The sequence below is a fragment of the Pristiophorus japonicus genome, chromosome 14, assembly GCF_044704955.1.
Source record: "Pristiophorus japonicus isolate sPriJap1 chromosome 14, sPriJap1.hap1, whole genome shotgun sequence".
NCBI lineage: Eukaryota > Metazoa > Chordata > Chondrichthyes > Pristiophoridae > Pristiophorus > Pristiophorus japonicus.
The window spans coordinates 20796184-20812782 of NC_091990.1; the positions used below are offsets into that span (position 1 = coordinate 20796184).

At 45.4% G+C, this 16599-nt stretch overlaps 1 protein-coding gene across 2 annotated transcripts in view; it reads right to left on the bottom strand.

Annotated features, from left to right (window-relative positions):
• Positions 1–343: 343 nt before the first annotated feature.
• The window catches only part of LOC139279770 (transcription elongation factor A protein 3-like), a 47456-nt gene continuing 31200 nt past the window's right edge, over positions 344–16599 (bottom strand). For both annotated transcript variants that reach the window (XM_070898972.1, XM_070898971.1), the window contains 4 exons: positions 11383–11532; positions 7000–7146; positions 6565–6636; positions 344–2011 (listed from right to left, as the gene is read on the bottom strand). In XM_070898972.1, the coding sequence (XP_070755073.1) occupies positions 2003–2011; positions 6565–6636; positions 7000–7146; positions 11383–11532 (378 nt within the window). In that variant the 3' untranslated portion in view covers positions 344–2002. The remainder of the gene's footprint in view (positions 2012–6564; positions 6637–6999; positions 7147–11382; positions 11533–16599) is intronic.

Sequence of the window (16599 nt, forward strand, 5' to 3'; positions counted from 1 at the left end):
ATTAAGAAGAAACTTCTTTACCCAGAGAGTGGTGAGAATGTGGAACTTGCTAGCATACGGAGTAGTTGAGGCTAATGACAGATACATTTAAGGGGAGGCTAGATAAGTACATGAGGGAGAAAGGAATAGAAGTATACACCGATCGGGTGAGACAATGTGGGGTGGGAGGAGGCTCGTGTGGAGCATAAACACTGGCATAGGCCAACTGGATCACATGACCCATCTCTATACTGTAAATTCTACGTAATTCCATATATGTAATAGTTGGCCACGGGGCGTCTCAGAAATGGAAACTCACTCTGTATGTGAAACAATTGAAAGAAAAATACTATTTAAAAAAAAATGAAAAAAAAGGTTTCATCCGTTTTATTTAATCATTTGTTGACCCTCACGTTTCTGTTGCAAGTTGAGTGCAAGTACAAACCATTCTAGATCATTCAATTCAAATATCTGAAATTGGCCTGAAGAGGGGGGGAAAAAAAACGACATTTTAAAAACACAACTGAAGCTTCCATTTTTGGCAAAGCAGCGAGCCAGACTAAAAGAGTTTGAAAAAACAAAAACACACATTTTGTATCAAATATCTACAGGAAAATATTTCACAGACACAAAAACAGACTCGTATAAATACCCTTTTAGACTCGAGGAGTAGAGTTGCCAACCCTCCAGGATTGCCCTGGAATCTCCAGGAATTAAACACTAACCTCCAGGACACGGCGAGCAAACCTGGAGGAACATCAGTGGGAAATTGAGGTTTTTTTTTTAAATTTTCACTGAACACTTTTGTTTGTTATAAAAATATTGGAGATGGGAAAAAAGATGTTTGATTGACAGTAAAAGAATCCTCCAATTGAGCAACGGAGAGTCTGTTCGCTTTCCGACTGACCGTGCGATGGCGAGGTACCGTGAGGATGGACGTCAGGCGACCAATAGCAAGTGTGGGGGGGAAAGAGGGGAGGTCGGAGGCAGGTCATGTGATGACACCTCCAGGAATATGTCGAACCAGAGTTGGCAACCATACTCATAGCGAATTGGCAGCCCAGTTTTTTACCGCACCAGGCTTTTTTTCCTCCATTGACTTCAATTGTGCGCAGGTGCGGTCATCGCGTAAGAATCAGGCTCAGCCGCGACACCCCAATGACCAAAATTGCTTCCTGGCGCTCACATCTAAACAATGGCTGCTTCAGTGAGATATTGGAGGGCGTCCATAACTCACGGGACTGGAGCTCAGCAAAAACCAGCACCTTCTAGAGAAGAGAGGGAGAAATCTGGAAAGGGAAGGGGAACTGGAAGTAAGGTGGGGGTGGAGTACTTGTTACAATAAAACAAATGAATAGTGGTCAACAAAAAATAACAGACAGTCCCTTTAAGGTACACTGGCAGTGACTGGTCTTTCGGACTAATGCAGTACCCTCCTGTAAGTGTAGAATTGATTTCTCATTACGAGTTGTTCTGAGGAGAGTTGGGTCCAGGCAGTATTTTAAAACAAAACAAAACTACTTCCGCTCAATCTCAAACAAAGCTGTTTTAATGTTGCAATCTTTAAAAAAAAATCCGGCAAGAGTGAGAAATGTCCTACTAATAAACTCCTGGTTCCTGCCAACAAAAAAAAAAATGAACCCTTTGAGGACTAGCTTACTATTCCTGCAAGATAAACATCTTGAGAAACGTTACTTGAAATTTTGAGAATGCCACAAAATTTGGTTCGGTGCAGTTTTCAAGGGATTCGATGATATTCACAGCGAGCATCAGGTACAGAAATCTAAATCTCCTGAAAATGCAATTTGCACAGCAGAAAACGTACAGCATGCAAAATCTGCAGAGCTCGTTCAGTTCTTAAAGGGTTAACGGTTAAAAATCAAATTGCTCTCGACTCCTTTGATGAAAAGGGTAGAGAAGCAGTGAAAGTCTCTGGCTCTGCTGGAATACACTCATTTCCTCTTCCCCCAAAATGATTGCATTTTAAATTGTAGTGAAGAATGTTTCAATGTTGCCCAGTCGATCAGCAGAACTGAAATGAGAAAATAAGTTGTTTTAGGAGTTTAATATATAGAAACATAGAAACATAGAAAATAGGTGCAGGAGCAGGCCATTCAGCCCTTCTAGCCTGCACCGCCATTCAATGAGTTTATGGCTGAACATGAAACTTCAGTACTCCCTTCCTGCTTTCTCGCCATAACCCTTGATCCCCCGAGTAGTAAGGACTTCATCTAACTCCCTTTTGAATATATTTAGTGAATTGGCCTCAACTACTTTCTGTGGTAGAGAATTCCACAGGTTCACCACTCTCTGGGTGAAGAAGTTTCTCCTCATCTCAGTCCTAAATGGCTTACCCCTTATCCTCAGACTGTGACCCCTGGTTCTGGACTTCCCCAACATTGGGAACATTCTTCCTGCATCTAACCTGTCTAAACCCGTCAGAATTTTAAACATTTCCATGAGGTCCCCTCTCATTCTTCTGAACTCCAGTGAATACAAGCCCAGTTGATCCAGTCTTTCTTGATAGGTCAGTCCCGCCATCCCGGGAATCAGTCTGGTGAATCTTCGCTGCACTCCCTCAATAGCAAGAATGTCCTTCCTCAAGTTAGGAGACCAAAACTGTACACAATACTCCAGGTGTGGCCTCACCAAGGCCCTGTACAACTGTAGCAACACCTCCCTGCCCCTGTACTCAAATCCCCTCGCTATGAAGGCCAACATGCCATTTGCTTTCGTAACCGCCTGCTGTACCTGCATGCTAACCTTCAATGACTAATGTACCATGACACCCAGGTCTCGTTGCACCTTCCCTTTTCCTAATCTGTCACCATTCAGATAATAGTCTGTCTCTCTGTTTTACCACCAAAGTGGATAACCTCACATTTATCCACATTATACTTCATCTGCCATGCATTTGCCCACTCACCTAACCTATCCAAGTCACTCTGCAGCCTAATAGCATCCTCCTCGCAGCTCACACTGCCACCCAACTTAGTGTCATCCGCAAATTTGGAGATACTGCATTTAATCCCCTCGTCTAAATCATTAATGTACAATGTAAACAGCTGGGGCCCCAGAACAGAACCCTGCGGTACCCCACTAGTCACTGCCTGCCATTCTGAAAAGTACCCGTTTACTCCTACTCTTTGCTTCCTGTCTGACAACCAGTTCTCAATCCACGTCAGCACACTACCTCCAATCCCATGTGCTTTAACTTTGCACATTTAATCTCTTGTGTGGGACCTTGTCGAAAGCCTTCTGAAAGTCCAAATATACCACATCAACTGGTTCTCCTTTGTCCACTTTACTGGAAACATCCTCAAAAAATTCCAGAAGATTTGTCAAGCATGATTTCCCTTTCACAAATCCATGCTGACTTGGACCTATCATGTCACCATTTTCCAGATGCACTGCTATGACATCCTTAATAATTGATTCCATCATTTTACCCACTACTGAGGTCAGGCTGACCGGTCTATAATTCCCTGTTTTCTCTCTCCCTCCTTTTTTAAAAAGTGGGGTTACATTGGCTACCCTCCACTCCATAGGAACTGATCCAGAGTCAATGGAATGTTGGAAAATGACTGTCAATGCATCCGCTATTTCCAAGGCCACCTCCTTAAGTACTCTGGGATGCAGTCCATCAGGCCCTGGGGATTTATCGGCCTTCAATCCCATCAATTTCCCCAACACAATTTCCCGACTAATAAAGATTTCCCTCAGTTCCCCCTCCTTACTAGACCCTCTGACCCCTTTTATATCCGGAAGGTTGTTTGTATCCTCCTTAGTGAATACTGAACCAAAGTACTTGTTCAATTGGTCTGCCATTTCTTTGTTCCCCGTTATGACTTCCCCTGATTCTGACTGCAGGGGACCTACGTTTGTCTTTACTAACCTTTTTCTCTTTACATACCTATAGAAACTTTTGCAATCCGCCTTAATGTTCCCTGCAAGCTTCTTCTCGTACTCCATTTTCCCTGCCCTAATCAAACCCTTTGTCCTCCTCTGCTGAGTTCTAAATTTCTCCCAGTCCCCAGGTTCGCTGCTATTTCTGGCCAATTTGTATGCCACTTAGACATAGAAACATAGAAACATAGAAAATAGGTGCAGGAGCAGGCCATTCGGCCCTTCTAGCCTGCACCGCCATTCAATGAGTTCATGGCTGAACATGCAACTTCAGTACCCCATTCCTGCTTTCTCACCATACCCCTTGATTCCCCTAGTAGTAAGGACTTCATCTAACTCCTTTTTGAATATATTTAGTGAATTGGCCTCAACAACTTTCTGTGGTAGAGAATTCCACAGGTTCACCACTCTCTGGGTGAAGAAATTCCTCCTCATCTCGGTCCTAAATGGCTTCCCCCTTATCCTTAGACTGTGTCCCCTGGTTCTGGACTTCCCCAACATTGGGAACATTCTTCCTGCATCTAACCTGTCTAACCCCGTCAGAATTTTAAACGTTTCTATGAGGTCCCCTCTCATTCTTCTGAACTCCAGTGAATACAAGCCCAGTTGATCCAGTCTTTCTTGATAGGTCAGTCCCGCCATCCCGGGAATCAGTCTGGTGAACCTTCGCTGCACTCCCTCAATAGCAAGAATGTCCTTCCTCAGGTTAGGAGACCAAAACTGTACACAATACTCCAGGTGTGGCCTCACCAAGGCCCTGTACAATTGTAGCAACACCTCCCTGCCCTTGTACTCAATTCCCCTCGCTATGAAGGCCAACATGCCATTTGCTTTCTTAACCGCCTGCTGTACCTGCATGCCAACCTTCAATGACTGATGTACCATGACACCCAGGTCTCTTTGCACCTGCCCTTTTCCTAATCTGTCACCATTCAGATAATAGTCTGTCTCTCTGTTTTTACCACCAAAGTGGATAACCTCACATTTATCCACATTATACTTCATCTGCCATGCATTTGCCCACTCACCTAACCTATCCAAGTCGCTCTGCAGCCTCCTTGGCTTTAATACTATCCCTGATTTCCCTAGATAGCCACGGTTGAGCCACCTTCCCTTTTTTATTTTTACGTCAGACAGGAATGTACAATTGTTGTAATTCATCCATGCGGTCTCTAAATGTCTGCCATTGCCCATCCACAGTCAACCCCCTAAGTATCATTCGCCAATCTATCCTAGCCAATTCACGCCTCATACCTTCAAAGTTACCCTTCTTTAAGTTCTGGACCATGGTCTCTGAATTTACTGTTTCATTCTCCATCCTAATGCAGAATTCCACCATATTATGGTCACTCTTCCCCAAGGGACCTCGCACAATGAGATTGCTAATTAATCCTCTCTCATTACACAACACCCAGTCTAAGATGGCCTCCCCTAGTTGGTTCCTCAACATATTGGTCTAGAAAACCATCCCTTATGCACTCCAGGAAATCCTCCTCCACCGTATTGCTTCCAGTTTGGCTAGCCCAATCTATGTGCATATTAAAGTCACCCATTATAACTGCTACACCTTTATTGCATGCACCCCTAATTTCCTGTTTGATGCCCTCCCCAACATCCCTATTACTGTTTGGAGGTCTGTACACAACTCCTACTAAAGTTTTTTGCCCTTTGGTGTTCTGCAGCTCTACCCATATAGATTCCACATCATCCAAGCTAATGTCTTTCCTAACTATTGCATTAATCTCCTCTTTAACCAGCAATGCTACCCCAACTCCTTTTCCTTTTATACCGGACTTTTGCTTAACTGTGTCACAGAGCAGCGACACATCAAGGGATTATATCAACCTACAGACACGAAGATGTTTTAATCAACACCATCACTGCCCTGGGAAGCGTGACAGCCTAGTAACATGCTCCAGTCTCGATTATTCCCCATAACATGTAGAGGTAGAGTTTATTGGAGGGGAGGGATGCTCCTGAAATTTCTCTGTGAGTCTTACAGACTAGGAAGATCTCACATTTGATTGCCAGTGTTTACTGATTTCAGCTGGGATGGTACTAAGCTGGCTATAACTGGTGTCAGTGCCGCATGCCCGGGGGAGAAACAAAGCAATGAGAGAGGGTTCTCGTTCCTGCTTGCTATCTGGCGACCTGCGCTGGAAAGGTTACTGGAAGACAGATTTAGGTCTGTCCTGTGGAACCTCCACCATGGAAAAGTTTGCTGGCCCACACTAAAAATGGTCAGTTCAATGGGGTAATGGAAAATTGTCAGTACCCATGGAACTATAACCAAGCATGAAGCATCAGCCTTCAGAGACAAGGTGAGAAACATGGAAAGGAGGGGAGAAAGAGGAAGTCTCCACCAGACTTGGAAGTGGGTGGGTGGGGGGGGGGGGGGTATTGTCCAGAATTCCCACCTGTGATCACTATCCAGTGACCCCATGGAAAGTGCATGTCTACAGACTTTGAGTAAAGATTGGGCTTGTAGTAGCCCTCATGGTTAAATAATGTGCGAGTACTCACACTCTTGACTCACCCACCACCCATGAAGAACGGAACTTAACCCCACTGAGTCACTACCTTTGGAAGAGAACGGAAGGAATCGAGGCGAGGAAATAAATAAAATGGAAGAATGAAATTAAACGAATGTACAAGAATGAATAAATGATAAAAACAAACCTTCCATCGGTTTCCGCATTCATTACACAGAACAAAAGTGGTCATTGGTTCATCAGCACTACGGGTCTGAACCTAGAGATAATTTAAAAGAAAATATTCATTAAAATCAGCCTTTGCCTGATGCACGACTGCATTACAGGTTCAATTTAACGATCAGGGAGTTCAGGAGAGGCGTGAACTAGATGTACTGACTTCCATACCCCATTCTCTAATCTGTGCTCCCATGGAGCAAAATGTAACTTTCTATAACATAACACAGGCTCATCTGGACGATGAAATATTAAGCATAAATGTCAGTGATTGGCAGTGAAGCAATACTGAGGTTTTCACATTGGCAGAGCATGGGGAAATTTGAGTAATAATATGTAACGTATATCTAGAATATGGCACATTGAGGCTCTTAGAGCTGATTTCATTGCAACAATATCTACGTACCTGATTATAGGTACAATTTTTCTTCCTGCATTTCCCACACTGGAAGAGACTAGAATGAGTTCCACCCGTCTTAGCCATTTGATGTTCCCTGATGGCTTCCTTGGTTATCACATTGCGAATCTCCTTCAACTCATCGCTGGCCATCTCCTGTAAAGATAAGGGTGAACGATCGGTTCAAGGGTGGCAGTCAAGCTATTGGAATGTTACGAGTCCATTAATAACCCACGTTAGAGATAGGTAGATAGGTTGAGATCTTCCCCTCAGCTTGGTTCCAGTGAACAGGAGCCCACTTGAAATCAAAACCCAGACCCAAAGCATTGAATCAAAGTCAAAGTCGACTCAACTCCAATTCTTCCCAGTATGTTCAGTTTTTATGAATAAAACAGAGGAACATACCTGCTTATCAGAAAGCCATAATGCAGTGCGGCCTCTGCTATTTGATTCAAAATTTCAATCCAAGTGACAGCTCAGTGGGTAGCACCCTCACTTCGAAGTCGGAAGGTTGTGGGTTCAAATCCCACTCCAGGGATTTTGAGCACAAAAATCTAGGCGAACACTCCAGTGCAGTGCTGAGGGAGCACTGCACTGTCGGAGGTGCCGTCTTTCGGATGAGACGTTAAACCGAGGCCCGGTCTGCTCTCTCATGTGGATGTAAAAGATTCCATGGCACTATTTCGAAGAGCAGGGGCATTATCCCTGGTGTCTTGGCCAAATTTTTCCCCTCAAAATCAATATCACAGATTATCTGGTCATTATCATTATGCTGTTTGTGGGACCTTGCTGTGCGCAAGTTGGCTGATGCATTTCCTACGTTACAAGAATGACTACACTTCAGTAAAAAAAAAAAAGTATCTCATTGGCTGTAAACTGCTTTGGGATGTCCCAAGGTTGTGAAAGGTGCTATATAAATGCAAGTCTCTATCAAAATGTAGCACATACAAGTAGAGCCATTTTAGAGTGTGTTTACTGTACAATATTAATAAGATTGACCAAGTAGCAACGAGCACCACATTGTCAACTCTCCAAACTCCTCCCCTCAAAGATGGGAGCTCCCACTGCGATAGGGTTCCATGTGCGGTAGCAGCCCTTTAGCGTCTTACTCAAGTGGCCATTCTTAGTCTGTGAACATATACAGCGAGTGCAAGTTGACTATTTGACTGTGGAGGCATTGCAACTGGGCCAGTTGTGTTCTCATTCAACATGCTTACATGAATTTTCTAGCAGTTGTCACTGGGCATCAGGTGTTAAAGATGACTAAAGGAGTTGATAGGGTAGATAGAGACAAACTATTTCCTCTGGTGAAGGAGTCGCGAACAAAGGGCCATAATCTTATATTAGAGCAAGGGTGTACTTCTGCACACAAAGGGGCAGTGGAAATCTGGAACTCTCTACCAAAAAAAGCTGTTGAGGCTGGGTTTCAATTGAAAATTTCAAAATTGAGATTGATAGATTTTTGTTAGGCAAATGTATTAAAGGATACAGAACCAAGGCGGGTAGGTGGAGTTAAGATACAGATCGGCCATGGTCGAAATGATTAGCAGAACAGGCTCGAGAGGCTGAATGGTATTGTGGCATCATGTTCCTATGTTCCCTTGCTGTCAGTCAGGAGCAGAAACGATGGCTGTCTTTTCCTTTCTACTGCCATGAAACAGCCTAAATTCCGAGAGGACGTTGCTCCTGGCTGGAAAGTCTAGAACTAGAACTCATAGGCTCAGGATGAAGGAGTCGGCCATTTAGGACTGAAATGAAGAGAAATTTCTTCACTCAGAGGGTTGGGAATCCTTGGGATTCTCTACCCCAGAGGGCTGTAGATGCTTGGTCATTGAGATCGTTAGATTTTTGGACACGAAGGAACCAAGGGATATGGGGATAGTGCAGGAAAGTGGAGTTGAGGTAGAAGATCAGCCATGATCTTATTGAATGGCGGAGCAGGCTTGAGGGGCTGTATGGCCTACTCCTGCTCCTAATTCTAATGTTCTTATGTTCACAGGATCGTTATCAGACAATATTTGACACCAAGCTATATAAATAGAGATATTACAGCAGGTGAGCAAATGCTTGGTCAAAGAGGTGGGTTTTAAGGTGCATCTTGAAGGAGAGAGGTAAAGAGTCGGAGAGGTTTCAGGAGAGAATTCCAGAGCTTATGGTCTAGGCAGCTTAAGGCTCGGCGCCAATGGTGGGACGATGAAAATCGGGGATGCGCAAGATGCCAGAATTGGAGGAGTGCAGATATCTTGGAGAGTTGTAGGGCTGGAGGTGGTTACAGAGATAGGGAGGCAATAGAGGAATTTGTAAACAAGGGCGAGAATTTTAAAATCGAGGTGTTGCCAGACCAGGTATCAATGTAGGTCAGCGAACACAGTGGTGATAGGTGAATGGGACTTGGTGCGAGTTAGGACACGGGCAGCAGAATTTTGGATCCGATCGGTAGGCCGTTTCACAGCCTATCCAATTTTACTTTCTACTGACTTAAATGGAATGAAAATGAGACGGGGTGTAAAACTGTAAAATTACCCCGCTGGCTATTAACTGTATGACACCAGATCCAAATGGGGAGCAGACGCTCAAACCCTCCATATGGCAGCACTCGCCCTGCTGTACTCTCCGGCATTGCTATCAAGTCCGCATGTAAAATCCGTTGATGGCCAGCTGAATTCTACTGAGAGAATTAGCACCAGTACGCTTTTATCGACACCAACACCGTGACTCCCTTTGCTTGCAAACATCGCTCCACCACACCTACACCACGAATATGCAGTCTCCAGAGAATACAACCACTACACCAGCAAAGACTTGCCGATCCAGACCGACTTGAATAACCTACCACCAACCCGTCTCAAATCTAGATGGTCACTTTGGACCATCGCCAAAGCCCTTCGGCGATCTCCCCATAGCCTTGATGACCGATGGCGAAATGCTTGGAAGAACTGCGACATGCAAAATAGATTCCTTATAGAGGACCCCACAGAAATCTTCCTCGCAAACAGTGGACAACCATCAACTGCCTCAGAACCGGTCATGGTAGATGCTGCCATCTTCTCCATAGGTGGAAGATTAAAGCATCCCCATCATGTGACTGGAGTTCCTAATCAGACCCTGGAGCACATCATTGAACACTGCCCTCACAGGAAATTTTCAGGCAGCGTGCAAGATATCCACGCTGTTACACCAGAAGCTTTGGCCTGAATATCCAACTTGGATATTGACGTTTGATTTGTTTTGCTACTACAGGTTGAACCTCCCTTACCCGGAACTCTCGGGACCTGGCCTGTTCTGTTCTGGATAAGGGATTTTTCTGGATGAGGGGTGGTCACATTAAATTGGATGGTACAGGTACTGAGCAATGGGATATCGGGGCTGGCTGGCTTGGGGCTGGGAGTGCGGCAGAGAGATCATTGGGGGGGGGCGGGGGGGACGATGGATCGTGGGGTCAGTCCAGCGATTGCGGGAGCCGGCAGTGAGGAAGGACTTCAATTTGTTCATGTCGGAGTTCTGCGCATGCGCCACCCGGTGGCCGAGAATGGTTCTTGACAAGGGGTGGTTCCGGATAAGGGAGTTCTGGATAAGAGGTTCAACCTGTACAATATGAAAGAATAAGACTGTATGACAATGTTTGGGCACAGGCATAACTCCTATTTCTCTGTGCTACAGCTTATTGATGGTCCAACATGATGGAGCCATTGTGCCAATGTTTTTTTTTTTACACTCCACGTTTTGCCCCACTCCAATAGCCAGTCTCATTCTTCTCCTCCACCACACCGCCACAAAATGTAGACATTCATGTTATCGACCATGAGGCAGAGGATAAGACACAACAAACACCTACAGATAATTGATTGAATAAGAGGAACATTAAAAGGTTTGTGGAGCGAGCATGTGACTGGAATTAGACTGCCGAAAAACACAGTTTTTGCACTGTAATATTCTACGGTTGGATGAACAAAGTGACCCACATTCACTGAAGGCCAGGGTATTATGGTTGTGAAATCGAGTCTCCATTGCCGGGGCTCTCTCCACTTCCCAGATAATCAGTAAAGATTTGTGAAGCATGCCCTCCACAGATGAACCCCGGCACAAAAGCTCTGGGCATTTGATTCCACCGTCCTCAACACAGTAGCATAGAACGCCCCCTCGGCATTCGTCCAACGGATCACAAACTACAGTTCACCATGAACGCACCATCACTGGGGTTGCGAAAGTGCCAACCCGTACAAAATTCAGCACAAATGAAACAGATGACACCAAGTGGTAGTAAGCCTATAATCCAGAAAGCACAATAATATATATCTTTTTACTGTTGCAGGATAACACACTTGTTTTTTCTCCCCACCCCATTCTTGTTGATCCCTGTGGGTGTTACCATGCACCTTACAGCAACCTCACCTCAGCAGTCATCCTCGCCAGGCGGAGAAGGTCTATTGCCCCAGCCAACACGTTCTTCCTCAGGTTAGGGTTTTTTGGGTCCTTCAGGTTACTTATTCTGCTACGGACCCGGTTCTTGTATTTCATATCAGTTTTCGTAAACTCCTGGTAGATATGTGAAACAGTTAAGAAATATAGAACGACAACAGAAGCAGAGACGGCACGAGAGAGCGACCTGTCAAAAGCCCAGCGGGAGATCGAGAGCCAGCGGCAGTTGGTGAGAGGGGAGCGACCTGTCAAAAGCATACCGGTGCAGCTACAGCGGGAGAGAAAGCAAAATAGAAGTAGAAAGTAATCAAAAAGTGACATCACAGCCAATGGGGTAAGTGATTGGCTGGTGATTGGTGAGTAGCTTTTCTTTTCTTTTTTATATCAGTAAGTGAACTGTAACATTGTTATTACCAATTTAAGGGTATCTAAGGTTAAGACATGGCAGGAGAGCTCGGCCATGTGATATGCTCCTCCTGTACCATGTGGGAACTCGGGGACACTTCCGGTGTCCCTGGGCGCTACGTGTGTAGGAAGTGTATCCGCCTCGAGCTCTTGACGGTCCGCGTTGCAGAATTGGAGCTGAGGGTGGATTTACTCTGGAGCATCCACGATGCTGAGAATGACGTGAGTATCACGTGTAGTGAGTTGGTCTTACCGCAGGAGAAGGGTCCACAGCCAGATAGGGAATGGAAGACCAGCAGGAAGAGCAGTGCAAGAAAGATAGTGCAGGGGTCCCCTGTGGTCATCCCCCTGCAAAACAGATACACTGCTTTGAGTACTGTTGGGGAGGATGACTCATCAGGGGAGGGCAGCAGCAGCCAAGTTCATGGCACCGTAGGTGGCTCTGCTGCAAAGGAGGGCAGGAAAAAGAGTGGGAGCGCGATAGTGATAGGGGATTCGATGGTGAGGGGAATAGATAGGCGTTTCTGCGGACGCAACCGAGACTCCAGGATGGTATGTTGCCTCCCTGGTGCAAGGGTCAAGGATGTCTCGGAGCGGGTGCAGGACATTCTGAAATGGGAGGGAGAACAGCCAGTTGTCGTGGTGCACATTGGTACCAACGACATAGGTAAAAAAAGGGATGAGGTCCTACGAAAAGAATTTAAGGAGCTAGGAGCTAAATTAAAAAGTCGGACCTCAAAAGTAGTAATCTCGGGATTGCTACCAGTGCCACGTGCTAGTCAGAGTAGGAATCGCAGGATAGCGCAGATGAATACATGGCTTGAGCAGTGGTGCAGCAGGGAGGGATTCAAATTCTTGGGGCATTGGAACCGGTTCTGGGGGAGGTGGGACCAGTACAAACCGGACGGTCTGCACCTGGGCAGGTCCGGAACCAATGTCCTAGGGGGAGTGTTTGCTAGTGCTGTTGGGGAGGAGTTAAACTAATATTGCAGGGGGATGGGAACCTATACAGGGAGACAGAGGGAGACAAAAATGAGGCAAAAGCAAAAGACAGAAAGGAGATGACGAAAAGTGAAGGGCAGAGAAACCCAAGGCAAAGAACAAAAAGGGCCACTGTACAGCAAAATTCTAAAAGGACAAAGGATGTTAAAAAAGCAAGCCTGAAGGCTTTGTGTCTTAATGCAAGGAGTATCCGCAATAAGGTGGATGAATTAACTGTGCAAATAGATGTTAACAAATATGATGTGATTGGGATTACGGAGACGTGGCTCCAGGATGATCAGGGCTGGGAACTCAACATCCAGGGGTATTCAACATTCAGGAAGGATAGAATAAAAGGAAAAGGAGGTGGGGTAGCATTGCTGGTTAAAGAGGAGATTAATGCAATAGTTAGGAAAGACATTAGCTTGGATGATGTGGAATCTATATGGGTAGAGCTGCAGAACACTAAAGGGCAAAAATCGTTAGTGGGAGTTGTGTACAGACCTCCAAACAGTAGTAGTGATGTTGGGGAGGGCATCAAACAGGAAATTAGGAGTGCATGCAATAAAGGTGCAGCAGTTATAATGGGTGACTTTAATATGCACATAGATTGGGCTAGCCAAACTGGAAGCAATACGGTGGAGGAGGATTTCCTGGAATGCATAAGTGATGGTTTTCTAGACCAATATGTCGAGGAACCAACTAGGGGGGAGGCCATCTTAGACTGGGTGTTGTGTAATGAGAGAGGATTAATTAGCAATCTCATTGTGCGAGGCCCCTTGGGGAAGAGTGACCATAATATGGTGGAATTCTGCATTAGGATGGAGAATGAAACAGTTAATTCAAAGACCATGGTCCAGAACTTAAAGAAGGGTAACTTTGAAGGTATGAGGCATGAATTGGCTAAGATAGATTGGCTAATGATACTTAAGGGGTTGACTGTGGATGGGCAATGGCAGACATTTAGAGACCGCATGGATGAATTACAACAATTGTACATTCCTGTCTGGCGTAAAAATAAAAAAGGGAAGGTGGCTCAACCGTGGCTATCTAGGGAAATCAGGGATAGTATTAAAGCCAAGGAAATGGCATACAAATTGGCCAGAAATAGCAGCGAACCTGGGGACTGGGAGAAATTTAGAACTCAGCAGAGGAGGACAAAGGGTTTGATTAGGGCAGGGAAAATGGAGTACGAGAAGAAGCTTGCAGGGAACATTAAGGCGGATTGCAAAAGTTTCTATAGGTATGTAAAGAGAAAAAGGTTAGTAAAGACAAACGTAGGTCCCCTGCAGTCAGAATCAGGGGAAGTCATAACGGGGAACAAAGAAATGGCAGACCAATTGAACAAGTACTTTGGTTCAGTATTCACTAAGGAGGACACAAACAACCTTCCGGATATAAAAGTGGTCAGAGGGTCTATTAAGGAGGAGGAACTGAGGGAAATCTTTATTAGTCGGGAAATTGTGTTGGGGAAATTGATGGGATTGAAGACCGATAAATCCCCAGGGCCTGATGGACTGCATCCCAGAGTACTTAAGGAGGTGGCCTTGGAAATAGCGGATGCATTGACAGTCATTTTCCAACATTCCATTAACTCTGGATCAGTTCCTATCGAGTGGAGGGTAGCCAATGTAACCCCACTTTTTAAAAAAGGAGGGAGAGAGAAAGCAGGGAATTATAGACCGGTCAGCCTGACCTCAGTAGTGGGTAAAATGATGGAATCAATTATTAAGGATGTCATAGCAGCGCATTTGGAAAATGGTGACATGATAGGTCCAAGTCAGCATGGATTTGTGAAAGGGAGATCATGCTTGACAAATCTTCTGGAATTTTTTGAGGATGTTTCCAATAAAGTGGACAAAGGAGTACCAGTTGATGTGGTATATTTGGACTTTCAGAAGGCTTTCGACAAGGTCCCACACAGGAGATTAATGTGCAAAGTTAAAGCACATGGGATTGGGGGTAGTGTGCTGACGTGGATTGAGAACTGGTTGTCAGACAGGAAGCAAAGAGTAGGAGTAAATGGGTACTTTTCGGAATGGCAGGCAGTGACTAGTGGGGTACCGCAGGGTTCTGTGCTGGGGCCCCAGCTGTTTACATTGTACATTAATGATTTAGACGAGGGGATTAAATGTAGTATCTCCAAATTTGCGGATGACACTAAGTTGGGTGGCAGTGTGAGCTGCGAGGAGGATGCTATGAGGCTACAGAGTGACTTGGATAGGTTAGGTGAGTGGGCAAGTGCGTGGCAGATGAAGTATAATGTGGATAAATGTGAGGTTATCCATTTTGGTGGTAAAAACAGAGAGACAGACTATTATCTGAATGGTGACAGATTAGGAAAAGGGAAGGTGCAACGAGACCTGGGTGTCATGGTACATCAGTCATTGAAGGTTAGCATGCAGGTACAGCAGGCGGTTAAGAAAGCAAATGGCATGTTGGCCTTCATAGCGAGGGGATTTGAGTACAGGGGCAGGGAGGTGTTGCTACAGTTGTACAGGGCCTTGGTGAGGCCACACCTGGAGTATTGTGTACAGTTTTGGTCTCCTAACTTGAGGAAGGACATACTTGCTATTGAGGGAGTGCAGCGAAGATTCACCAGACTGATTCCCGGGATGGTGGGACTGACCTATCAAGAAAGACTGGATCAACTGGGCTTGTATTCACTGGAGTTCAGAAGAGTGAGAGGGGACCTCATAGAAACGTTTAAAATTCTGACGGGTTTGGACAGGTTGGATGCAGGAAGAATGTTCCCAATGTTGGGGAAGTCCAGAACCAGGGGTCACAGTCTAAGGATAAGGGGTAAGCCATTTAGGACCGAGATAAGGAGAAACTTCTTCACCCAGAGAGTGGTGAACCTGTGGAATTCTCTACCACAGGAAGTAGTTGAGGCCAATTCACTAAATATATTCAAAAGGGAGTTAGATGAAGTCCTTACTACTCGGGGGATCAAGGGGTATGGCGTGAAAGCAGGAAGTGGGTACTGAAGTTTCATGTTCAGCCATGAACTCATTGAATGGCGGTGCAGGCTAGAAGGGCTGAATGGCCTGCTCCTGCACCTATTTTCTATGTTTCTATGAGAGGAAAAAACATATTAACCAGCGAGTTGTGACGATCTGGAACTCATTGCTTGAAAGGGCGGTGGAAGCAGATTCAGTAGTGACTTTCAAAAGGGAATGGGATAAATCCTTGAAGTGAAAACATTTGCAGGACTGTGCGGAAAGAGCAAGGGAAGTGGGACTAATTGGATCTCTCTTTCAAAGGAGCTAGCATAGGCAAGATGGGCTAATAGCCTCCTTCTCGTAAAATCATAAAATGGTTACAGCACAGGAGGCCATTTGGCCCATCGAGCCCATGCCTGCGGTGTGCGCTGTATCATTCTATGATAATGGATGAAGGGCCCGATTTTCGGCGAAAACGGTAGCGATACGTGAAACTTAACGTTTACGTGGCGCTACCGTTTTTAGGCCGAACTTTCGGGTTTTACGGGCATATCGGTAAGGGGGGGGCGGGGGGGGGGGGGGGTTGCACAAGCATTTGTGGCGCAAAAACGCAAGTTCCGCCAAATTTAGTCCGGGGCCGGGAGTGATGCGATTGAGGCCTTGGGAGGGAAGGGGGGGAAAAATTCCAAAAAATATTTATATGACCCTTATCGATCAAATCGCTGAAAAAAATGTTTTTTTTTAAAAACTTTAACTTATCTTTTTTGCAGGTTTTCATGCTTACCACTGCTGGCAGGACTGCACAGAGAGGCTTGACCTGTTGGTATTCTGGGCACGGTGTACGAGTCGGGCGTTACACGTC